At 42.3% G+C, this 25,673-nt stretch overlaps 1 protein-coding gene across 1 annotated transcript in view; it reads left to right on the top strand.

The window, feature by feature from the left end:
- mgat5b (alpha-1,6-mannosylglycoprotein 6-beta-N-acetylglucosaminyltransferase B) overlaps window positions 1-18,452 on the top strand; it is a 500,752-nt gene extending 482,300 nt beyond the window's left edge. The window contains 3 exon segments of the mRNA XM_078401040.1: window positions 737-811; window positions 9,907-10,184; window positions 16,077-18,452. Of these exon segments, the coding sequence (XP_078257166.1) occupies window positions 737-811; window positions 9,907-10,184; window positions 16,077-16,275 (552 nt within the window). The 3' untranslated portion in view covers window positions 16,276-18,452.
- The last annotated feature ends 7,221 nt before the right edge of the window (window positions 18,453-25,673 follow it).

A 25,673-nucleotide genomic window follows, 5' to 3' on the forward strand; every position in this document is an offset into this window, starting at 1 on the left:
TATATTTAAGAGGGAGTTAGATGTGGCCCTTGTGGCTAAAGGGATCAGGGGGTATGGAGAGAAGGCAGGTACAGGTTACTGAGCTGGATGATCAGCCATGATCATATTGAATGGCGGTGCAGGCTCGAAGGGCCGAATGGCCTACTCCTGCACCTATTTTCTATGTTTCTATGAATCGGACTGCACTGTTCACAAGCCTGGTAACAGAGGTGTAGAAGCTGTTTGTGAACAATTGCAAACGGTCATTATAACACCGGCTTGTATTGTTACAAATCTTTGCCTTCTAGCTATTCAGGTTGTTGCAATGAAGTTGTGTAACGATAGCTAAAAGTTAAAGCACATTTAATTTTTTTTAAGTTGGATTCATTCCGGCTTCGCTCCAGAGCCATTATGTACCTGCCTGATGATATTAGGAAGAGCTGATGTGACGAATCTCATTGCCCAAAGCAGTGAAGTGAAAAGAGTTCATTATATTTCACTCAAAAATCCAGGACCATAATTGGAAACTCTCCATTTCAGGATATGCGTCAATTATCAAGAAGTATCTAAAGCCGACTTAATGAAAATGTTTTAATTGCTGTTTATTTATGCTTACCAAATTAATTTACACATTGCAGTGGAATGTTTATAGATGTGGCACATTTAATTTAGTAAATTAATTGGCCATTATTAAATGTATATATATATTATTCATCTAATTTCATTTAACTGCGATATATTATCTCACGCCTCTTAGGTGGAACCTTATCTTCCCTATGAGTTTACTTGTGAAGGGATGCTGGAGCGAGTTCATGCTTATATCCAACACCAGGTTTGGCAACCCAGATTTTTATTCTCATTTTTCGGGTCACATATTTCACGTTATATTTTGACAAGCGTCAATTTTCCAACAACAGTGTCATTGACTTTGTTATAAAATACCATGAGTGGCCCAGTGGCTTTTGAATTGAGTTCTTTTTTGAATTGAATTGAAAACTACGGCATGGAAGTGGACCCTTCAGCCCATCGAGTCCATGCCGACCCATACCCATAGTTTGACGTTATTCCCATTTTCGCATCCATGGGGGAGGCCAACTAACCTACAACCCCGTACGTCGTTGGCATGTGGGAGGAAACCGGAATACCCGGAGGAAAACCCACAGGGAATACATGCTAACTCCACACAGACCACACCTGAGGGCAGGATCAAACCCGGGTCTCTGGTGCCGTGAGGCAGCAGCTCTACTAGCTGCACTGCTGTGCCACCCCAAATGGTGATGCTTTTGTTCCATTATTCAGAATAGTTTAAAACTTTTCATCTACAATGGTCTTTATCAAATATCTTGGAAATGAAATTAGAAAGGATATGTTTTGTTATGGATTCAAAATATTCCACTTTGCCACCGGCCCTGGTTTGGTGGAGATTTGTTGGCAAGCTATTTCTCCTCATGTTTTAGTCAGCAACTTTGGGATTTCTACTTAAAGAAGGAAGTTCCTGAGGTTTTGATCAGCTATTCACCAGAGTTCTAGTGTGTGCTATTACTGGGCTCGTGGGAACTTGCTCATTTTATCCAGCCCTTATACCCCCAACTCAATGTGAAGATCCATGTCAGGTAGAATTACGCAAAGCACAGATGGATTTCTCCTACACTTAAATACAAACGCTACACCTGTGCTGCTTGTTGGACCAATATCTTTTCCATCCCAGTGCAGTTGTGATATGACATTCAATTGCAATTCTAGAAGTAAAGCATATGGATTTTTTCAGCAGGCATCATTCAACTTGTCTTTAGTTTAGTTTATTGTCACGTGTACCAAGGTACAGTGAAAAGCTTTTTTTTGCAAGATATCCACTCAATGGAAAGACTATACATGATTACAATCAAGCTGTCAACAGTGTACTGATGCAAGATAAAAAGAATAACATTTAGTGCAAGATAACATAAAGTCCGATTAAAGATAGTCCGAGGGTCTCCTATGAGGTGGATGGTAGGTCAGGACACCTCTCTAGTTGGCGATAGGATAGTTCAGTTGCTTGATCACTGAAATTGTCCTTGAATCTGGAGGTATGAGTTTTCACACTTCTGTAACTCTTGCCTGATATGAGAGGGGAGAAGAGGGAGTGACTGCGGTGAGACTCATCCCTGATTATGCTGGTGGCTTTGCCGAGGCAGCATGAAGTGGTAAATGGGATCAATGGAATCAATGGAAGGGAGGTTGGTTTGCATGTTGGTCTGGGTTGCTTCAACAATTCTCTGCGATCTCTTGCAGTCTTGGATGGAACTGTTCCCAAACCATGCTGTGATGCATCCCAATAAAATGCATTCTACTGATTACATTGCATAGCAACCAGTTCTTAGTGACTCAATATCCAGCTCTTACTGAGCCAGTCATTCACAAATCGATGCTAACTATCCAGTCCTTTAAGGGGCACCTGACCACTAAACGATAGACACAAGGAACTGCAGATGCTAGGCATGAGGTAACTCGTGTAAAGTGCTGGAGTAACTTAAAACTGGATCTAAAAAAGGGTCCCGATTTGAAGCGTCGCCTATCCATGTCCTCCAGAGATGCTGCCTGAACCGCTCTCATAGTGGATGAGAGAAGCCAGAGAGGTCACAGGCTGCAGGGATTCAATGATTCTGTCAGACTCTGCCAGCAAATGCAAGCGATGCAGGAAAAAAACATCCATGACCTCAATTGTTCTGTCAAGGTTAATGTTCAAACCCTTCTAACTGTAACTGACTAATGCAAATGTGCAGTAAGTACAATGTCTGCATAGTAACACCACTCGCAAAGCTCACAGCACACACCCATGCACGCACATGCAAACACACCACACACACAAAACACACACTCACACTCATAGAGACACATGCACAATCACACGTATTCATACACACAGATACACATGCACACACACATGCGTGCACAAGCCCATGCGCACTCTCATACACACATATATACACACACACACACACACACACACACACACACACACACACTTCTACCAGAATGGCAGACGTTTCAACAGCAAGTTACTATGAACTTCCCTCTTTCCAGAGAGGGTCATGAGATGCCACAACCTCGCACAGCAAAGAATAGCGATTGCTTCTGTCCCAAAGACTCAGCAGGTTGGAGGAGCACGTTCTCTTCCTGAGGTGGGACGAGGTCTCTCCAGGACTTGATGCAAGTTGGAGCTGGTGATGAGTGAGATTGTGAGTGTGTGTTGGATCTCGTGAAGATGTTACGCAGGTTTCTAGCCAGTGCTGACAAGCTGCTTCCTCCCCTGATGGTTAATTGAGCCTGCGTGTTGGCAACCCTCTCATTAGGAGCTGCTGTCACTGCACCATCTCTCAGCCTTTATCATTGCACAAACGTACACGATACCAGCCACCCAGCAGTACATGCCCAACATACAGTGCATTCAGAAAGTATTCTGACCCCTTCACTTTTTCCACATTTTGCCACGTTACAGCATTATTTAAAAATGGATTAAATTCATTTTTTTTATCATCGATCTACACACAATACACCATAATAAAAAAGCGAAAACAGGTGTTTAGAATTTTTTTTTTAAGTAATTGAAAAGAAATAACTGAAATATTACACTTACATAAGTATTCAGACCCTTTGCTATTAGTCTCAAAATTGAGTTTATGTCCAGCCTGTTTCCATTGATTATCCTTGAGATGTTTCTACAACTTGATTGGGGTCTACCAGTGGTAAATTAAATTGATTGGACATGATTTGGAAAGGCATATACCTGTCTTTATAACGCCCCACAGTTGACCGTACATGTCAGAGCAAAAACCAAGCCATGAAAACTAGGGATTGTCCGTAGACCTCCAAGACAGGATTGTGTTGAGATACAGATCTGGGGAAGGGTATAAAACAATTTCTGCAGCATTGCAGGTCGCGAAGAGCACAGTGGCCTCTGTCATTCTTAAATGGAAGAACTTTGGAACCACCAGGACTCTTCATAGAGCTGGCCGCCCGGCCAAACTGAGCAATTGGGGAGAAGGGCCATGGTCAGGGAGGTGACCAAGAACCCGATGGTCACTCTGACAGAGTTCCAGAGTTCCTCTGTGAAGATGGGAGAACCTTCCAGAAGGCCAACTATATCTGCAGCACTCCACCAATCAGGCCTTAATAGTAGAGTGGCGAGACGGAAGCCACTCCTCAGTAAAAGGCACATGACAGCCCGCTTGGAGTTTGCCAAAAGGCTTCTAAAGGACTCTCAGACCATGAGAAACAAGATTCTCTGGTCTGATGAAACCGAGATTGAACTCTTTGGTTTGAATGCCAAGCAGCACCGCTCATCACCTGGCCAATACCATGTCTATGGTGATTTACGAGGATGTTGCCAGGACTCGAGGGGTTGAGCAATATGGAGAGCTTGAGCAGGCTAGGAACTCTAGTCTCTTGGCAGAGTAGGGAAATCAAGAACCAGAGGACATAGGTTTAAGGTGAGGGGGGAAAGATTTAATAGGAATCTGCCGGGTATGTTTTTTACACAAAGCATGGTGGGTGTACAGAACGAGCTGCAGGAGGAGGTAGTTGGGGCAGGTATTATTGCACCTTTTAAGAAATATTTAGACAGGTACGTGGATAGGATAGGTTTAGAGGGATATAGGCTAAACACAGGCAGATGGGACCAGTGTAGATGGGACATGTTGGTCAGTGTGGGTACGTTGGGCTGAAGGGCCTGTTTCCATGCTGTATGACTCTATGGCTCTAAGTGCCTATGTAAATGCCTCTTGAATAAACAGTAGTGATTACATGTGATTCCCCCACTTCCGCTGGCAGCAAATTTCAGATACTGTAAGGAGTTTGTACGTTCTTCCCGTGACCTGCGTGGGTTTTCTCCAAGATCTTCGGTTTCCTCCCACACTCCAAAGACGTACAGGTTTGTAGGTTAATTGGCTGGGTAAATGTAAAAATTGTCCCTAGTGGGTGTAGGATAGTGTTAATGTACGGGGATCGCTGGGCGGCACGGACTTGGAGGGCCGAAAAGGCCTGTTTCCGGCTGTATATATATGATATGATATGATATGATATGATATGATATGATACTCTTGTGTTAATAAACTTCCCCTTAAACCTATAGATTCCGACCATCTATCCCATCTATGCCTCTTATAATTTAATACACCTCTACCAGGTAACCTATCAGATTCCCTCGCTCCAGGGAAAACAAGCCCGACCTGGCTAATCTCTCTCCGTACCTAACTCCCCAGGAACACCCTGACGGATTTCCTGCCCACTCTCTTCAGTGCAACCACGGCCTACCTCCCGCGCCCTCAAGGTCGGTTGCAGGAGGTGCCCCAGAGCATCAAGGTGGCCGGGCGAGAAGAGGAACGTCGGCACGCTGAACGATCCAGGGGCTTCCCTCTCCAAAGTCAGCAACTCTACCGCTGCACCACGGGGCCGCCCCACTGAGTTCCTCCGGCACTTTGTATTTTACCCGAGCTTCCAGCACCTGCAGTTCCTTTTGTCTCCCAAAGCAACATCTCTTCCTTTGCAAAGTCATTTAAATCACATTTTTGCTTTCCATAAAACAGGAAAATGACCCTGAATGCAAAATAACAGTAATCTCCCCAAAGTTACTTGTCCTTGAAGTTCTGCTTGCATGCCACACTGTTGAATGAAGTAAGATAAATAAAATGGACTGACATTCTTCAAAGATAAATTGGTCCTTCACGGGGAACTGGATGAATGGGGCTGCCTGCTGGAAGTGTACCTTTGTCCTTAATTTAAATTTACAGTGGAGTATAGTTTGCACAAAATGGATATTTGTAGTCCAATAGATCTCTTCAAACAAGGTTCTACTTAATGCAGGGTAAAATCAATTATGCAGTATCAAATCCGAATGTCTTGATTGGATTCAGCATAGATCCTTTGTTCAGTGCAAAAAAATGGAAGATGCATTACAATGCCTCCAGCTAATAATTCAGCAGACAGCAATTTCACTGAGAAGAGTTTTTTTTTCTTGGAGTACAGCACCACCTTGCTTTGGATTTGGCAAATAACATTAATAAAAGAAGATAGGCACAAAATGCTGGAGTAACTCAGCGGGCCAGGCAGCATCTCTGGAGGAAAAGAATAGGTGGCATTTCGGGTCGGGACCCTTCTTTAGACTGAAAGTAGAGGTGGGGAAGTGGAAATAAACTGGAGGCGAGAAGAGGCCAGAACAAATGACGGCCAGCAACAGATGACCTCAGGAAGGGTGGAGCCCATAATGGCGCATTGATGGCTGGGGAAGGTGTGATAGGATACAAATTGAACTGGTAGGATGACTAGGATGGGGGTGGGGGGAGAGGGGAGTGGAGGCAATGCAGGAATTACTTGAAATTTTGAGGAAAATTGGAGAAATCAATGTTCATACCGCTGGGATGTAAGCATCGGCAGCGGGAACCTTGGTGGCGGTGGAGTGCTGGGGGAAGACAATGGGGACCGGACATGGGGGAACTGCCATTAAGAACAATGGAGGACCTGGCGTGGGGTGACCGCCATGAGGGACGGTGGGAGAACAAAGGGGGACCAAGTGTGGGGGAGGGGGGGGGGCACTCTAGTTTTAGAATCCTCTGCCCAGGGGATAAGTCTGCATTCATTTGTTTGTCCGTTCCGGTTTAGGTGCTTTGCAGACGGCAGCCAGCCAACAATCGCTTGTCCTTTTTTTTTCACTTTTAATCTCAGGTTTTTGAGTACCTTGGTGTGTGTTGTGACTGTTGGCAGACCAATTTCCCTCTGGGGATGAATAAAGTTTATCGTACCGTATTGTATCGTATTGTAACCCTTCATCTACCTGCGCTCCAAGGAAAAGAGTCCCAGTCTATCCAGGCTCTCTTTATGACTCAAACCTTTCAGTCCTGATAACATCTATGCAACTTGTTTTGTCATCTTTCCAGTTCAATTGCACCCTTCCAATAACAGTGAGCAAAACTGTGCACAGTATTCCAAATGTAGCTTTACCAATGTCTTGTACAGCTGTATCATGATGTCACAATTCTACTCAAGTGTACCAAACACCTTCTTCAGCACCATGTCTACTTATGTGGACACTTTCAAGGAACTATGTATCCACACTTCTAGATCCCTTTGTTCTACAACACTTCCCAGTACCTTACCATCGACTGTGTAAGTCCTGCCCTAGTTTGTCTTACCAAAATGCAACACCTTGCACTTATCTGAATTAAACTCCATCTGCCATTCCTCAGCCCACTTACCCATTGAACAAGAAAAGTTAATAAGTTATAGGAGCAATCGGCCCATCAAGTCTACTCTGCCATTGGCTGACCATGGCTGATCTATCTTTCTAACGTCTTACATTTACCTGAATTAAACTCCATCTGCCTCCCCTCTGCCTACTTACCCAATTGAACAAGACCCCTTTGTAATCTTAATTAATCTTCTTCAAAGCCACTCCACAAACAATTTTAGTGTCATCTGTAAACTTACCTGCCATGCTGCCTACACTATCATCCAAAATAGCCCCATGTTCTGCCCTGGAAAGGATTCAACAAAAAAGAAAATCATGGAAATACTCCAGGAATTGGGCATCATTGGTGTTGAATTTCTCACTGCTGATTATCATTAGTGATTTCTGTAGTTACTTCAGATTCCACATTTGCTGTTACTTGTTTTCCAAAAATTCAATGTACTTAATTAAAATACTTTTGTGGAGAAATATAAATATACAGGCAAATTAAATGGTGAGAAGTTATTTGCTGCTTGAAATCAATAAGAATGTTAAACCCGATTAACGGCAAGAAGGATTTACATTAAAGTAGCAAAGTGTCCCAAGTTGCCGTGCTGTGCAAACAAGCCTTGACACTGAATCTCAACAGGAGGTATATAAGAAAAGTGTTTAAAATCGTCATGTACCAGGCAGCGTTTAAGGAGAGCTTTTAAGGATGGTGTGTTGGATGTGGAAGCTGGTGGGGTGAAAGGTAAGGACCAGAGGAGCTCTACCTTTGTTCTGGCTGGGATGTGGGGGAGCGAGAGCAAACCTGTGGGACACAGAGGAGACGAGTGAGGGGTCCATCTACGACAGCGCAGGGGAACCCACATTTATTTAATAAAAGAGACATCTTGCATGTCCGAGATTGGATAATAAGAGGGAACTGCCCCTTCTGTCAGTGGCTGGGAGGAGAATCGGGGCGAGTTAATGAGAAAGAATAAGTTACAAGGAAATAAGTGAGGCAATGCCATTGAGAGGATTGCTCTGAGAATCAGCATGGACGTGCTGGGCCATATGGCTTCCCCCTCTGTGTGAGAAATATGGGAGTACAGAGTTAACGGCAGATGGGATAAAGTTGATGTTGAAAGGATAAAATTCGCTTGGAGCATTGAAAATTTGATGTCCAATTTGGGATGAAGGTGTAAAGGATGAATGAGTCTATAAACCATTGGAAGGTTAGAGTAGCAGAGGCCACCTTACTAGTTAAATGTCAGATTTTGTGCCTATATTTTATAAAATTGAAAGAAACTTAAAATGACAAGAACCTGTTATTGAGGCACCACAATATTTATGTTGCTGTATGATTCTATTTTAGAATATTTTTGTTGAAATGGCCATTATAAATATCCCTTGTCTGACAGGTTGTTTCAATGAGTCATTATCACCCCGTAATACATTTGTGAATAAAGATTTGTGGATTGCGTAGGAGTAAAAGGTGCAAAGTAATTTTACTCTTTACTTACTTGGGGAAAGGTCTTTCTTTCCTTATTTATTTATTCAAAAGGTAATTTAATTGATTTGACCAGAAAAATCTCGGCATGAAAAGTGGCTCTGTATAAAAGAAAAATAATTATTGTACTGTAAAGAAAACATTTGGCGCATATACAACGGGTGTTGGAAAGTTCGACATATTTCAGATATCTTTTGAAAGATGAAGGAAGATTTCTTATTCTAAAAATGACTTAATAGCAGCTTAATTTGTGTAGGTTACTATCATAGCATTGTCAACTTCACTCCATTTAAGCACCAGACTTAAATTTAAAATTAATTCTGTTCCAGAACATCAACTGGTATAATTTGTGTTACTTTATGAACTTGTTATTCATCCATATCCTGATTTCTGTAGCTGGATAACTAAATCAGTTGAAGTTATGTTCAAGATCCTTCACAACTTGTATATTCCTCCTCTAGCTTTCCATTCTCCAACAAGAAACTTTAAGTCTAATTTAGTTTAGTTTAGTTTAGTTTAGTTTAGTTTAGTTTAGTATTGTTTAGTTTAGAGATACAGCATGGAAACAGGTCCTGCAGCCCACTGAGTCCACACCAACCAACGATCACTCGTTCTATCCTACAGGAACAAATTATAGAAGCCCATTAATCTATAAACCTGCACGTCTTTGGAATGTGGGAGGAAACCGGAGCACCCGGAGAAAACCCACGCGGTCACAGGATGTACATACAAACTCCACACAAACAGCACCTGAGGTCAGGATTGAACCCAGGCCTCTGGTGCTGTAAGGCAGCAATTCTGCCGCTGTGCCACTGTATCACCCTATTTTTTAACTTTATTTTAGTTTAGTTTAGAGATACAGTGCGGAAATAGGCTCATCAGTCAACCGAGTCCCCGCCAACCAGCAATCCCCGCACACTAAAGCTAGCCAACACATACTACGGGCAATTTACAACTTTACCAAGCCAATTAGCCTACAAACCTGGACATCTTTGGAATGTGGGAGGATACCGCACCTGGAGAAAACTCATGCAGTCAGAGGAAGTACATAGAATGTACCTGAGCACCTGAGGTCAGGATTGAATCCAGGTCTTTGGAGCAGTAGGGCAGCAACTCTACTGTGGTGCCACTGTGCCGCCCTGTAGTCAAGGTAAGTCAATTAGATTATAATGCCTAATGAACGAATGGTCCCCAATTGTAAAAAACTATTTTGTTTCTTTTATTTGTGTAACAGGATCTCTGCGAGACAGTGTTCTTGACATGGCCTCAGAATTATTCAAGGCATATTTCATCTCCTGCTAATAATTCAAGTCTATTCATCTTTCCTCAAAATGTCACTGGGCTTCCTTGGTCTCCAAATGCCAACAAACTGCTCAGGTGGCCTCCTGTGAGCTCAATGCATCTACACGTATCGACCACGGCACAGTCTTGCATCAACGCCTGTCAGGAGCACAAACTCATTTGTGAGCCAACATTCTTCCAGTTTATCAACAACAAACTCGTCTTTGAGCGGTAAGATTCTTCATTCATTCACAAAGTTTGGCGTTTTATATCTTTCTATTGAGAAGCATGGAACATATGCTGCAGTCAAAAATTTAACTCAAACCTTTTGGTAATTAGTTCTTGGATGACTATTTTAAGAGAAAATAGATGTAAATCAAAAGTACCCACAGGTTGTTCGATGGTTTGGTTTAGTTTATTATTGTCACGCGTACCGAGTACAGTGAAAAGCTTTTTTGTTGTGGGCTATACAGTCGATGAAAAGGCTATACATGATTAAAATCAAACCGTCCACAGTGTATAGACAAATATAGACAATATATTTGTATAATTAGGTTTCGCTTACAATGATCAAAGGCCTAAAGGACTGAAATTAGATTTCCAATTTGGCTGATTTATTTAATTTCTGTCATGGTGATATTTTTGGTGATCAGGTTGCTGTCATGACATATGCAGGAAGAATTACAATTTGAAAATCATAATAAAATGCATATACTTGCAGACTAAATAAAAACAGAAAGTGTTGCAAACACCCAGCAGGTTAGCACTACTGGGAGAAGTGAAGCAGAGTTGATGTTTCAGGTTGAAAACCCTTTGACAGCACTGGGAAGGAGACAAAGAAAAAAGCTTGGACACACCCAAGAACTGCAGATGCTGGAATCTTGAGCAAAACACACAATGCTGGAGTAACTCAACGGGTCAGGCAGTGTCCGTGGAGGGAATGGACAGAGGAAGTGTCAGATATTATGGGGAGAAGGCAGGAGAATGGGGTTAGGAGGGAGAGATTGATCAGCCATGATTGAATGACGGAATGGACTTGATGAGCCAAATGGTCTAATTCTACACCTATTCCCTCTGACCTTATGACCTTAAGATGTTTTGGGTTGGGACCCATCTTCAGACAATACAGCTTGTTAAGCCTCAGAAAGAATAGGGAAGGAGAGAAGCTGTGTCTGATAGGACCATGGGGATGAGCTGTAAATAAGACTATCTGATCAATGAGGAAATGGAAGCAGTTAGAGAGTGTGAACATTTAGTTCAGTTTATTTTATCATCACATGTACCCAAAGGTACAGTAAAAAGCTTGCTATCCAGTCAGCAGGTCTATACATGATTACAATCAAGCTACCCACAGTGTACTGATAGAGAGATAAAAGGAATAATGTTAAAAGCAAAATTAAGTCTAGTAAAGTACAATTAAAGATAGACCAAGGGTCTCCGATGAGGGAGATGGTAGCTCGGTACTGCTCTCTAGTTGGCAACAAAAGAAACGTAGACAAAACGTAAACAAAAGAAAGCAAAACAGAAAGTGCTGGAGTAACATTCCCTCCATAGATGCTGCCTGACCCACTGAGTTACTCCAGCACTTTGTGTTTTGCTCGAGATTCCAGCATCTCCAGTTCCTTGTGTCTCCATGAGTATGTCAGGTGCCAGCACAAGATGATTTTTCAATTGTTCCTGGTGAAAAAAGGTGTTGTTGTCGGCAACAGGAATGGTCGCATGGAAGAAACATCCCCTTGCCATTAGCAATGAGCGCCAGCTATACTGCACCAAGTTGGGGAAGATAACATGGCTGTATTGATCTAAACATATATAGATGTTCATGCTGCGGCTATATCAGAACACAAGCAAATGAACTTGGGAAATGTGAAGTTTGCTCACTGTTGCAAATAATAAAAGGTGGCTTCGGGCACTGTGGGGGGGAAAATAAACTCAGGTAAAGGTGAACCTGTGCGAGATAACCACTTATGAGGTGTTTGCGCAGTAATCAACCAGAACCAGAACCATTTTCTGACAATTATTCAGTAGTAAATTAGGTTCGGTGTCTGGAGAATTAAGTCTATGAGACCAGACTCCAAACAGCATGGGACACACTGCCAAGGCCAAGGAAGATGAGAGAATGGTGCGTAACTGAATGGATTTGTGGTACAATTTAGATCGGTGGTATAATCACTAGATGCTTGGTGCACTGACCAGCCCTCGGAATGTGAGTAGTGTGAAGAACATAGAACATGTCACAGTACTTAACAGAAACTGGCCCTTCGGCCCACAATATCCATGCCGGGAATGATGCCAAGACCATCGCTTATCTGCCAAGACCATCTCTTATCTGCCTGCACATGGAACATAGAAACATAGAGACAGAACATAGATGCAGAGAAGCATAAAAATACATCTCGAAGGTATTTATTCACAAAATGCTGGAGTAACTCAGCAGGTCAGGCAGCATCTCGGGAGAGAAGGAATAGGTGACGTTTCGGGTCGAGACCCTTCTTCAGACCCGAAACGTCACCTATTCCTTCTCTCCCGAGATGCTGCCTGACCTGCTGAGTTACTCCAGCATTTTGTGAATAAATACCTTCGATTTGTACCAACATCTGCAGTTATTTTCTTATAAAAATACATCTGATAGATTCTGAACATCGATAAATATAAATTTAGACTTTTGGATGCAGAAGCAAATAGATTTGTAAATTAACATATAGAGTGAAATAGTCAATATTAATTATGTGTCATTTAGCAGATTTCAATGTGCAACATCATTTTATGTATAATTAGTCAAAGTACAAGGCAGAATTTCTTGATAGATATTATCTTAGGGACTATTCTAACAGACTGCCATTCCACAAATAGAATCATAGAGTTGAACAGCACAGAAACAGGCCCTTCATCCACCTTGTCCATGCTGACCAACTTGGCATTCAGGTTCTTGTTCCATTTGCCTCCATTTAGTCCTTCTAATCCATAAATCTGTCCAGATAGGCTGGCAAAGTTACTTTGTGTAAATAATATGTATTTCCTTCAGATACAAACATGTATTTCCTGCACAGTGGTGCAGCGGTAGAGTTGCTGCCTTACAGCTCCAGAGATCTGGGTTCGATCCTGACTACAGGTGCTGTCGGTACAGAGATTACACGTTTTCTCTGTGACTGCGTGGGTTTTCTCAGGGTACTCCAGTTTCGGCCCACATCCTAAATATGTGCAGGTTTGTAGGTTAATTGGCTTCTGTAAATTGTCCCTAGTATGTAGGATAGAGCTTTTTAAGGTAAGGGGGTAAAGATTTATTAGGAATCTAACATTTTTACACAAAAGGAACTGGGTATATGAAACAAGCTGCCAAAGGAGGAAGTTAAGTAGGTACTACCATAACGTTTAAGAGACATTTGGACAGATACATGGATAGGATAGGTTTCGAGGGATATGGACCAAGCACAGGCAAGTAGGACTAGTGTAGATGGGACATGTTGGCCGAAGGGCCTGTTTCCGTACTGTATGAATCTGTGACTCTATCTAGTGTACGGTTGATCGCTGGTCGGTGTGGACTAGGGCTGAAGGGCCTGTTCCATGCTGTATCTCTAAATTAAACTAAAGTAAGTGAAGCACTGTCTTTTTATCTTAGAATCACAGAGATTTTTGCTTCAGTAGAAAGTCATTCAAAACGTTGTGTCCATAGAGTCATAGAGTGATACAGTGTGGAAACAGGCCCTTCAGCCCAACTCGCCCACATTGGCCAACAATGTCCCAGCTACACTAATCTCGCTTGCCTGCGCTTGGTCCATATCCCTCCAAACCTGTCCTATCCATGTACCTGTCTAACTGTTTCTTAAACGATGGGATAGTCCCAGCCTCAACTAGCTCCTCTGGCACCTTGTTCCATACAAGGTGTAAAAAAGGTACCCCTCAGATTCCTATTAAATCTTTTCCCCTTCACCTTGAACCTATGTCCTCTGGTCCTCGATTCCCCTACTCTGGGCAAAAGACTCTGTGCATCTACCCGATCTATTCCTCTCATGATTTTGTATATAAGATCTCCCCTCATCCTCCTGCGCTCCATGGAATAGAGACCCATCCTACTCAACCTCCCACTAAAGCTCACATCCTCTAGTCACACAACGGGGAATATGCCCCGATCTTTATCAACGGGGACAGTGTGGAGAGAGTGTCCAGCTGCAACTTTCTGGGCACTCACATTTCGGAGGACCTCACATGGTCCAATAACACTGCTGCGCTGGTCAAGAAGGCACAGCAACGACTGTTCTACCTAAGAACACTGAAAAAGTCTGGCCTACCCCAACAGCTGCTGACGACATTCTACCGCTGCACCATAGAGAGCATCCTAACACTTGGCATCCCTGTGTGGTACCTCAGCTGCACGGAGGCAGAGAGGAAAGCTCTTCAGCGGGTAGTTCATAGAGCTCAGAGGACCATCGGAACACAGCTACCAGCCTTGGAGGGCATCTACAACACACAATGCCTCAGGAAAGCCACCAGCATCCACAAAGACTCTTCACACCCCTGCATCAGTCTGTTCGAACTTCTACCATCGGGCAGACGATACAAGGCCTTCTACGCCCGCACCTCCAGACTCAGGAACAGCTTCATCCCCAGAGCCATAGCTGCTATGAACTGGTCCTGCTGAGCCGGATGGTCACATCGCACAGTGAACCGGCACAGATCTACTTGTACTTTATTCTGTTTTAAAACTGTTCCAATTTGTTTCATTGGGTTGTTTAAATTAATACTGACTAGCTAATTAATTTATTGCATCGTATGGGCGGCACATTCCCAATCTCGTTGTACCCCTGTACAATGACAATAAAGATATATTGTGATTGATTGTGATGCTCGTAATTTTTTCTGAACCTTTTCAAGCTTGACAATATCTTTCCTATAACATGGTGCCCAGAACTGAACACAATATTCTAAATGCGGTCTCACCACCGTTTTATACAACTGCAACATGACCTCCCAACTTCTGTACTCAATACTCTGACTGATGAGGGCCAAAGTGCCAAAATCCTTTTTGACCACCTTATCTACCTGTGACTCGACCTTCAAAGAACCATGCACATGTACTCCTAGATCCCTCTGCTGTGCAACACTACCCAGAGGCCTGCCATTTACTGTGTAGGTCCTGCCCTTGTTCGACGTCCCAAAATGCAACACCTCACACTTCTCTGTCTTTACTGTATGTCGAGTTGTTACTTGTGAGCAAAGCACCAAGGCAAATTCCTTGTATGTATACATACTCGGCTAATAAAATGTATTCAATTCAATTCAATAAATTCCATCCACCATTCCTCTGCCCACCTGGCCATTTGATCCAAATTCTGCTGCAATCGTTCACACCCATCTTCAATATGTGTATCATCAGCAAACTTACTAATCTTGCCCTTTATGTTCTCATCCAAATCAAGAAAGAGAGATGTTTAGATTTATATTATTTCTGGCTTGAAGAAAAGTATAAATTGCTTGTTACACTCAGTAGATCAGTTGGCATCTGTGGAGAATAAAACAGAGATAATGTTTCAGGTCGAAGACCCTTCACCAGAACTTTGAAAGATTGGAAATACAGAGAAGGTGCAGGGATAGGTAGATTTTAATCAAAGGGAACATCTGTGATGGGTTGAGACCAAGGTTGTCATGGATATGTATTGCTAATTGAACAATTAGATGATTTTAACATCCTTTTTAACTCTTAGTCTGTGGTCCTGTATGATATGGCACTTTAGTTTACTTTAGAGATACAGTGTGGAAATAGGCCCTTCGGCCCACCGAGTCCACGCTGACCAGCAATCCTCATACACTAGCAAAACTTGGGATAATTTACAATTTTTTACCGAAGCCAATTAACCTACAACCCTGTACGTCTTTGGAATGTGGGAGAAAACTGGAGTACCAGTGGAAAACCCATGCGGTCATGGGGAGAACGTACAAACTCTGTACAGACAGCATCCTTAGTCAGGATCGAACCTGGTTCTCTGGTGCTGTCAGGCAGCCACTCTGCCGCTGCCCCTGTTAAATGGTTACTCACTTTAAATTAAAACAAGCTTCTTTTCAGGTGAAATCATTTTTGAAGTGAATTGTTGTGACCGTCATTAAAAAAAACTTTGTACATTATAGATTTCAGTTCGTCTGCGACAGCATTGAATCGGAGGCGAACCATCTCTATCCCGCCTTTGAGGAAATAGCTCAAGACTGTTACCTTCAGAAGCAGGTCCTGCTGTTTAGCTGCGCAGGTCACCATCCGAAATACAGGCGGTTCTGTCCCTGCAGAGACTTCCGTAAGGAACAAGTAGCACTCTGCAAAGGGTGCTTGTGAGGCTCGAATACGAAGACTGTGCAAAAAGCAAGTTTGGTGCAGAAGTTCACCAAATCTTCTACAAAACACAAAGAACTCCCCATGAAGGTATTTCTCCATCATTGAAAGAAACTTAAAGTGACTTAAGAAAATCTACAAGGATGCCAAAACACAGATGGATTTGTTGCGAGAAAGGCCGCCTGAACATAAACAGACAATATCCAAGCTGTGAATAATTTGGCAATGTCTTTATTACATGTTTGCTCATGTTGCATGCAAATGAGAAGTCCAAGTGAACATTTTTAACCTAAATATCTTTATGACTAAAAAACATTTCAGACCATACCTTTGCTCATCAATGAGTCAAACTAGAAATCTGGATCAAGAAGCAACAATTCTCAAATTTGTTGATGAATCCTTTCATGAAATATAAATCTGGGGATTATTTCTACTCAAATGTTTGTAACATTTGTTACCTGTGCAATGTTTTAGGATGTCATGAGATCAAGGATGATAGAAAATAGAAAATAGGTGCAGGAGGAGGCCATTTGGCCCTTCGAGCCAGCGCCGCCTGAAGTTTTTTTTATTTTTAGATTCAGCACAGAAATTCAACATATTGCTCAAGTAGTCAGTTAATACAACTTTATTTCATGCTATCTATCTTTTGTCAGGGAAATGATTTGATACAGCCAAGTAAATATTCTAAATTCCAATCTTTCCGAAGTTTACAATGTTTTGTTTTCTGAGTTTCTGACCAGATTTGTGTCAAACAAATTATGTTGCACAACTACTCACTTCTATTACTATTACTTATTCTGCCAGACCCAAGGAACTACAGATGCTGGAATCTTGAGCAAAACACAGAGTGCTGGGGGAACGAAGTGTGCCAGGCAACATCTGTGGAGGGAATGGACAGGCGACATTTTGTTGAGTTTAGTTTCGAGATACAACGCAGAAACAGGCCACCGAATCTGCGCCGACCAGCGATTGGTGCAGACGGTACACTAGAAACATAGAAACATAGAAAATAGATGCAGGAGGAGGCCATTCGGCCCTTCAAGCCAGCATCGCCATTCATTGTGATCATGGGTGATCATCCACAATCAGTAACCTGTGCCTGCCTTCTCCCCATATCCCTTGATTCCACTAGCCCCTAGAGCTCGATCTAACTCTCTTTTAAATTCATCCAGTGAACTGGCCTCCACTGCCTTCTGTGGCAGAGAATTCCACAAATTCATAACTCTCTGGGTGAAAAAGTTTCTTCTCATCTCAGTTTTAAATGGCCTCCCCTTTATTCTTAGACTGTGGCCCCTAGCCCACTATCCTACACACAGGGAGCAATTTATAATCTTTACCGAAGCTAATTACCCTGCAATCCTGTACATCTTTGGAGTGTGGGAGGAAACAGGAGCACGCGGGGAAAACCAACGCAGGTCACAGGGAGAATGTACAAACTCCTGTAGTCAGGATCGAACCCGGGACTCTGGCTCTGCAAAGCAGCAATTCTACCGCTGCACCACCGCGTTGCCACCATTTTGGAATGGGACCCAATCTATATATCCACAGATGCTGCCTGACCTGCTGCGTTCTTCCACCGCTTTGTACTTTCCTCAGTACTTAGAGAAGATTTTGCAAGAAATTATTGCAATTGGTACTTTAAAATGAGTTTACATTGACACTATCTGTATCGTGTTTTTTCACCGAAAACTCCATTAAACGTGAAATAAATATAAGAGCATATAGAGATGGGCAAATACTTATTGCTAAGATATTTTAGATGCTACATAATCCTTAAAGAATGGGTGCTCACATACGGCACAAGGAAAGTATATCTTTGTACTGCATTGAAATAGTTTGTTGTGACAGCGCTGAGAAGATCTCTATAATCTTGAAATAATGCTGTTAAATAACGTGTACAAACGATCTTTTTAAAATTCCAAGCTCAGCTATAATATTAACTATAATCATCCATTTTGCCTCCAGTGACCCAGTAAAGGACTTCCATACAAATTATATGTATTATTCCCTAACCTCATTTTAAGACCTGCAATTTCAATTGTTCTTCTCAAGGGGAATCCCTTTGATTGTGAAGTTATATTCAGCTAATTTGGGAAATGGGAATAACAATATTTAACACCAGTCATGTTTTAATCAAATTAGCAGGTTAAAAGTTAATTTTATGGAAGCATTTTATTTAAATTGCACACAAGTGAATAAATATTTGAGTTTTAAGAATTATATTACTCCCTTGTCAGACACAGGGCTGTAAAATATTGCTTTTAATCAAGCATTAACTTTGCTGAAGAGCAAATGAGCAATCATTTTGTAAATTGACTGAAATATTGCTCTTGTTCTGGAGGGATGAGATAAAATGCATCTCTGAAAAAAAATAAGAAGACAACACAGCCCACTCAATGCAACGATAGGAACTGCAGATCCTGGTTTGCACTGATGATACTGGTTTACACTGTCAGTCTGAAGATGGGTTCCGACCCAAAACGGCCACTCTGTCTGAAGAAGGGTTCTGACCCAAGAAGTTACCTTCACTACAGATGCTGCCCGACCCGCTGAGTTACTCCAACATTTTGCGTCTATCCTCTCAATGTAAATCCTATAATTTGGCTGGGAAAGACATGTTCAGATTTAATAGTGCTAAATGTAGAAATGGTTAAAGTTGAATTCTGTTTAATTTAGAGATACAGCAGGGAAACAGGCCCACCGAGTCCACGCCGACCAGCGATCACCCGCACATTTGTCCTTTCCTACACACCAGGGACAATTTACAGAAGCTAATTAACCTACAAACTCTGCACGTCTTTGGTATGTGAGAGGAGACTGGAGCAACTGGAGAAACCCCATGCAGTCATGGGGAGAATGTGCAAATTTCATACAGACAGCACCCGTAGCCAGGATCGAAGCCGTATCTCTGGCGCTATAAGGCAGCAACTCTACTGCTGCGCCACTGTGCCATTAAAATTAGCCTGAAGAAGAATGGATCTGCTTCGATTGTGGTGAGGAATATGCGGTGAAACTACATTGCAATGTTGTTGCCCTTACAATGTTGTTACAATTGTACTGAATATTGTAAATACCCTTATCCTTGTTAATTTATTCACACAAGTCGTCTTCAATTCTTCTTCAAACCGACGTACTGGATAAAGGTGAAGCAGAACAGAATCTGTGTGGCAGCAGATTTGGTATTTAATATGTTTAATGAACCAGGTGTAACAATAAGATAAATTTGACATTGAGCTATAATACATTAAATAGGGAATAAAGCAGAGCAAGTCATGCTGACACTGCGCAATGACACTGTGCCCTGTTTTCTACCTGACAATAATTTGCTGACCACAGACACAAATCCATCCCATTGGAAATGCACCGTTTATTTCCAATGTGTTAGCTGGTGAATGGGGTCAGAGGAAGTGGAAAGAAGGGATGGGTCCAGTCTTTGATTATGTCGGCCGCTTTTCTGAGGCTGCGTGAATTGCAGTCCAAAGGTGCATCCTTTAATTCTGAGGCTGTGCCCGCTGGTCCTAAACTCTCCCACTAATGGAAGCATCCTCTCCACATCCACTCTATCCAGGCCTTTCACTATGCAGTAAGTTTCAATGAGGTCCCCCCTCATCCTTATAATGATGGAGTCAGTGGTGGGCAGTCTGGTCTGTGTGGTGGACTGGGCTACACCCACAATTCTCAGCGTGAAGTATACATGGAGTCTGTTCCATGCGATGGACTGGGCTACATCAACAACAGACATTGAGAAGACCTCTTTAGTGAAATAAATGGTTGATATTTTGAAACATCTTCCTTGCTTCATGAAAGACCCAAATGAATGCCCTAATGAAATGATTGTAAGTATGTGTCCATAAATGAATGACCTAAACAAACAGTAAACATTTCCTTTTAGTAGATAACAATATTCCTGTTTGAATACTTGGTGCCTTGTTAATTGGGTTATGATCAGGACATTATGTACATGTGGATGCCCAATACCATAGTGGAATCTTTAATCAAGTTAACAATCTAAGCCAACTTGATGCATATACTCCACTAAGTAAATTCACATGTCGAAACAAAGAACTGCAGATGCTGGTTTATCCCATAGATAGGCACAAAGTGCTGAAGTAACTCTGTTGGGCAGGCGGAATCTCCTGAGAAAAAGGAGAGGGTGACATTTCAGGCTGGGGCCCTTCTTCATACCTCTCTTTTCCAGCTTTCTTCCCCCACAATCAGTCTGAAGAAGGGACCCAACCTGACATGTTGCCTGGCATTCCCTCCACAGATGCTGTCTGACCCGCTGAGTTACTCCAGCACTTTGTGTCCATCTTAAGTAAATTCACATGCCTATCTTTCCGGCCATCTATATTATATTTACAAATGAGTGCAAAGCTACATCTGAAGTGCCCTGGCTGTTCACCAAGTCCAGAGACTTTCATAAACATATCTCACAACGTGTGTGAAAATTTGAGAGTCAGATTGCTCCTTCCAATTTAGTACAGGTGCACGAATGTTCAACGATGCATTATTGTTGAAATACTGCCTAGAATTTCTTTCCGCGCCATGACACAGGAATTCAACTACTGTGTCCATCTCCAAGCTGACCTCTATCACCGTGGAGTCATAGAGCTGTACAGCATGGAAACAGACTCTTCAGCCCACTTTGTCCATGCCGACCAAGTTGGTAAAGTGGCCAGTCCCATTTTCCTGCATTTGGCCCAGATCCCTCTAACCCCTTCATATCCATCTATCTGCCCAAATGTCTTTTAAAAGTCTTAACTGTACCCACTTCCATAACTTCCACTTGAAGCTTATTCCAGATGTGGACTACCTTCTGAGTGAAAAAGTTGCCCCTGAGGCCCTTCTTAAATCTCTGCTCACGCACTTCATCAGTCCCATTCTTTCTCTCAATTCCCTCTCACTCTGCAACTCATTCTACCTCACATAGCCAGAGCAGGCAGCACCTGAAGTCAGGATTGATCCAACTTGGTTGGCATGAACAAAGTGGGCCGAAGGGCCGGTGTCTGTGCTCTACAACTCCATGACTAAGTCTTTCTAAAACTCCATATACATTTACTGTAATATCCTTGGAAATGCTTCCTGTTATTCCTTCAAGGAATTGAATAATTTGGTTTCGTTTATTTTAGAGTTACAGCATGGAAACAGGCCCTTCAGCCCACCGTGACCACTCTGACCAATGAGTCCTGCACGCTAACACTACCCTACACTCTAGGGGCAAGTTACAATTTTACCAAGCTGATTAACTTACAAACCTGTACGTCTTTGGAATGTGGGAAGAAACCGGAGCACCCGGGGAAAATCCGCACAGGTCATGGGGAGAACATGCAAACTCCGTACAGACAGCACCCGTAGTCAGAATCGAACCCGGGTCTCTGGCGCTGTGAGGCAGTAACTCTACCGCTGCGCCACCATTCCGTCCACTCATCTTCATTTGGAAATTCATGTTGACTATTTTGTGGTGCCTTCTCTGCCTTTAAATATTTTGTTCCCTCAACTTTCTCATGAAGATATTCCCACCCGCATGGAATTAATCTAGTGGCCCCACAGTTCCCTGGTTTTGCTATCTTGGCACAATCCCCCTTCGCATTGAAACTTTATGTGGAAGTGGTTGTCTACTTCCTATGTAGTTTATATATAGACTCAAGGAACTGCAGATGCTGGTTTACAACAAAAGGCACAAAGTGCTGGAGTAACTCAGTGGATCAGGCAGCATCTCCAGCACTTTGTGTCTTCCTCTGTAGTTTATTTTATTACCAGCGATGCAGTCAACCTGGGTCCAGGGTTTAATAGAACAAAGAAGAGAAAATCAGAACCGTGGATATATCAGAATTGTATTTACAAGGAATTAATTGCCGTCATGTATCATAATGTAGAGATATAGATTCACATGTTTCTGCATCACTCCTTTTAATAAATAATTAAACATTTCAATACAGGTTTCTTGTGACATTACTCACAATCACGTTGTTTCGAAACAAGTTTGCGATAAAGTTAGGTGATACCACCATCTATTGATCATTGCAGGTAACTACAAATAGTTTTTCTATTCTAAATGCCAAGATTTTAGTTTTTAGGTTAAGTTTTTTAGCTTAATTTAGTTTAGAGATACATAGAAACAGGTCCTTCGGCCCATACCGACTGTCAGTGCCCCCTTCACACTATTTCTCTGAAATCCCACTTTCTTATCTACTCCCTACATGTTAGGGGCAATTTACAGAGGACAATTAACCTACAAACCTGCTCATCTTTGGGATGTGCAAGGAAATGGAAGCACCTGGAGGAAATACACACGGTCACGGGGAGAACGTGCAAACTCCACACAGACAGCATCCCAGGTTGGGATTGAACCAGCGAAAATGTTACAATAATTGATGACGTGAAGAAATTTGTACATTTAACAGCAGCAGTAAATGAACACTCAGAGAGGAATCTTGTAATCGCAGTCTTCCTGTTCAACTTCCTGTGTTTAATTGTTGACATATACGTAAATATATATAATATGGACCATGTTGCCCAATGTTGCAAATTTAGTAATTGTTTCATACATTTTGTAATTATCATAGCGTTAATTTTCAAAAATAATGAGTGAATAATATTTCTGATTAATCAGTCCTATTGTCATTTGTCAGCATACTTATCCATTTGAAATATTATTAATATATTCAAATATAATATGTACATTTTTACAGAAACAGATGTGCATGTTGGGGATTATGGACAAAATGCCCAGTAGATAAGTAATGAGCACAGTTACCCTGAAACTCCAGTTGTGACTAACTGTCTAACTAAAGACCCCAGTTCAATTCTGACTTCGGGTGCTGTCTGTGTGGAGTTTGCATGTTCTCCCTGTAATCGAGTGGTTTCCCTCGGGTTGCCTCGGTCTCCTCCAACATCCCAAAGATGTGCTGACTCGAAGGTTAATTAAACAGGCCCTTCGGCCCACTGAGCCCGCGCCGACCAACAATCACCCCCAACACTAGCACTATCCTACACTCCAGGTGCAATTTACAATTTTACCAAAGCCAATTAATCAACAAACCTGCACATCTTTCAGTGTGGAAGGAAACCGTAGCACCCGGAGAAAACCCACACGGTCACAGGGCGAATGTACAAACTCTGTACAAACAGCATCAGTAGTCAGGATCGAACCCAGTTCTCTGGCACATGAAGGCAGCAACTCGACCGCTATGCCACTGTGCCGCCCCTTGTTCTCTGATCTTGTGTGGTGCTTCAGCAAACAGCTGGATACACCATGCTCTGACGGTTCTGTACAGAATAGCTTAAAGTAGCCCTAGAGAATCTCAATTGTTCTTCAAAATACACTGGGGCTCTCTAAGTACTGGGTCTTGTCTACTCATAAAAATATCTCAAACCTCATTTCTAGCAAAGCCTGGGGTTGGGGGCCAATAAACCGTTGAACACCACAGTGCATTTCCGACACAGTGTTGAGCTCTATCTCCTCCAGCCCATCATCTGACCATCAGTAAGACTTTCAGGAGCATTTACTTTTCTACCTCTACATCCCTCCAGGAATGGCTCGCTGACCAATTCAGAGAGTTGAAAGGAGTCAGGCACAACGTTTGTTTAGAAACCATTCTGGCTGAGTAGCAGAAAGCGACCATTAATGAACCTGATGGAATCCGATAATAAGCAGTGCGGCACAATGGTGCAGCAGGTAGAGGTACTGCCTCACTGCGCCAGAGACCTGGGTTCGATCCCCACCTCTGTCACTGTGAAGTTTGCATGTTCTCCCTGTGACTGCCTGGGTTTCCTCCGGGTGCTCTGGTTTCCTCCCGCACCCCAACGATGAAACATGTTTATAGGTTAATTGGCTGCTGTAAATTGTCCTTGATGTGCAGGGATTGGATGTAAAAATGGGATAACATAGAACTAGTGTGAACGGGTGATTGATGGCCGGCATGGACTCAGTGGGCTGAAGGGCCTGTTTCCATGCTGTATCCTTCAACTGATCAATCAAACAATCTAATACTTGTAGATACTAGATGCTAGTGATTATACTGCACTTCACACAGATGCCACAGTGAGTTTCAACCTGATTATTTCACGTCAATGGTCTAGATCTTTGGGCAAAAGTGCATTCACGTGAACACTGAGCTACGAAATTAAATAGTTAACTCAGAGTATGTTCCTTTTTGTGTGGACATTATCATTATCCCATGCACTCATGATGATTTATTCTACTGCTTTTGTACAAAATGTGCCCTTTAAGATTATTAATTCTAATTGATGCTAAGTAAATGCAGAGGAAGTTCAATCTGAGGTTAATTGCTTTCATGGTTAAAAAAAAACTAGAAGCCTGGCCTTATTTCTAGGAGGGTCAATTAAGTGCCTAGAGATGTCGTGCTTTTGATATGTTCTATTTCTTGTTAATGTTGCAAATGATTAGTTTGAATTATTTAGGAGGCTAAAAGAAAATCAGCATTAGATGTTTAAAATACAAATGCACGTCTAAATTATATGGGGCAGTTGCGCGCAATGAGTGATGCTATTTAATCACTAGCATCTAGTATGTCAAAGCTGGGGGAGCTGCTGCATCACGGTGCCAGATCCTGGCCGAGGGTGCCGTCTGTGTGGAGTTTGCACCTTCTCCCTGGGTATGGGTATCCTCCAGGTGCTTGGGTTTCCTCCCATATCCCAAAGACATACAGGTTTATAGGTTAATTGGCCTCTGTAAAATTGCCCCTCGTGTGTAGGGAGTGAATGCGAAAGAGGGATAACATGGAACTAGTGGGTGATGAATTGTTATTTGTGATGGTACGGCTTACCGGCACCTCTCAAAAGTTAAAAACTAGATTGGTGTGCAGCAGCTAATATTGTTGCATGAACAATTATAAGCACAATGGCATATTTTTGTCCACGATGAAAGCACTGGAAAGATTTGAAATTAATATTGATTTTCAAATGTAAACTACTGTTCTATTTCTTCACCAGTGACATGATCTGGAAATATTTTCTGCTCATGGGACTGCAACATCTATACACTTTGTGAATTCGGACACATAATTCCCATTTGAAACAGAAACCCACTCCTTAATATACAAAGGAAAGTATTACTCACACTATAAGCTTAGAAAAAAATGCAAATTTATTTATTACATTCTGAATTAGGTGCCTTGGCCACTTTCTTTGGTAGATTATTGTATCTTAGTTTAGCTTAGTTCAGTTTAGTTTTGGAGACACAGCGTGGAAACAGGCCCTTCGGCCCACCAAGTCCACACCAACCAATGATCATCCATACACTACTTCTATGTTATCCCAGTTTTGCATCCAACCCACCAAGGGCAATTTACAGAAGTAAATTAACCTACAAAGCTGCACGTCTTTGGAATGTGGGAGGAAATTTGCAGATGATACATTAGCAAATTTGCAGATGATAC

Source organism: Rhinoraja longicauda, chromosome 6, assembly GCF_053455715.1.
Source record: "Rhinoraja longicauda isolate Sanriku21f chromosome 6, sRhiLon1.1, whole genome shotgun sequence".
In the NCBI taxonomy this organism is placed as follows: Eukaryota; Metazoa; Chordata; class Chondrichthyes; order Rajiformes; family Arhynchobatidae; genus Rhinoraja; species Rhinoraja longicauda.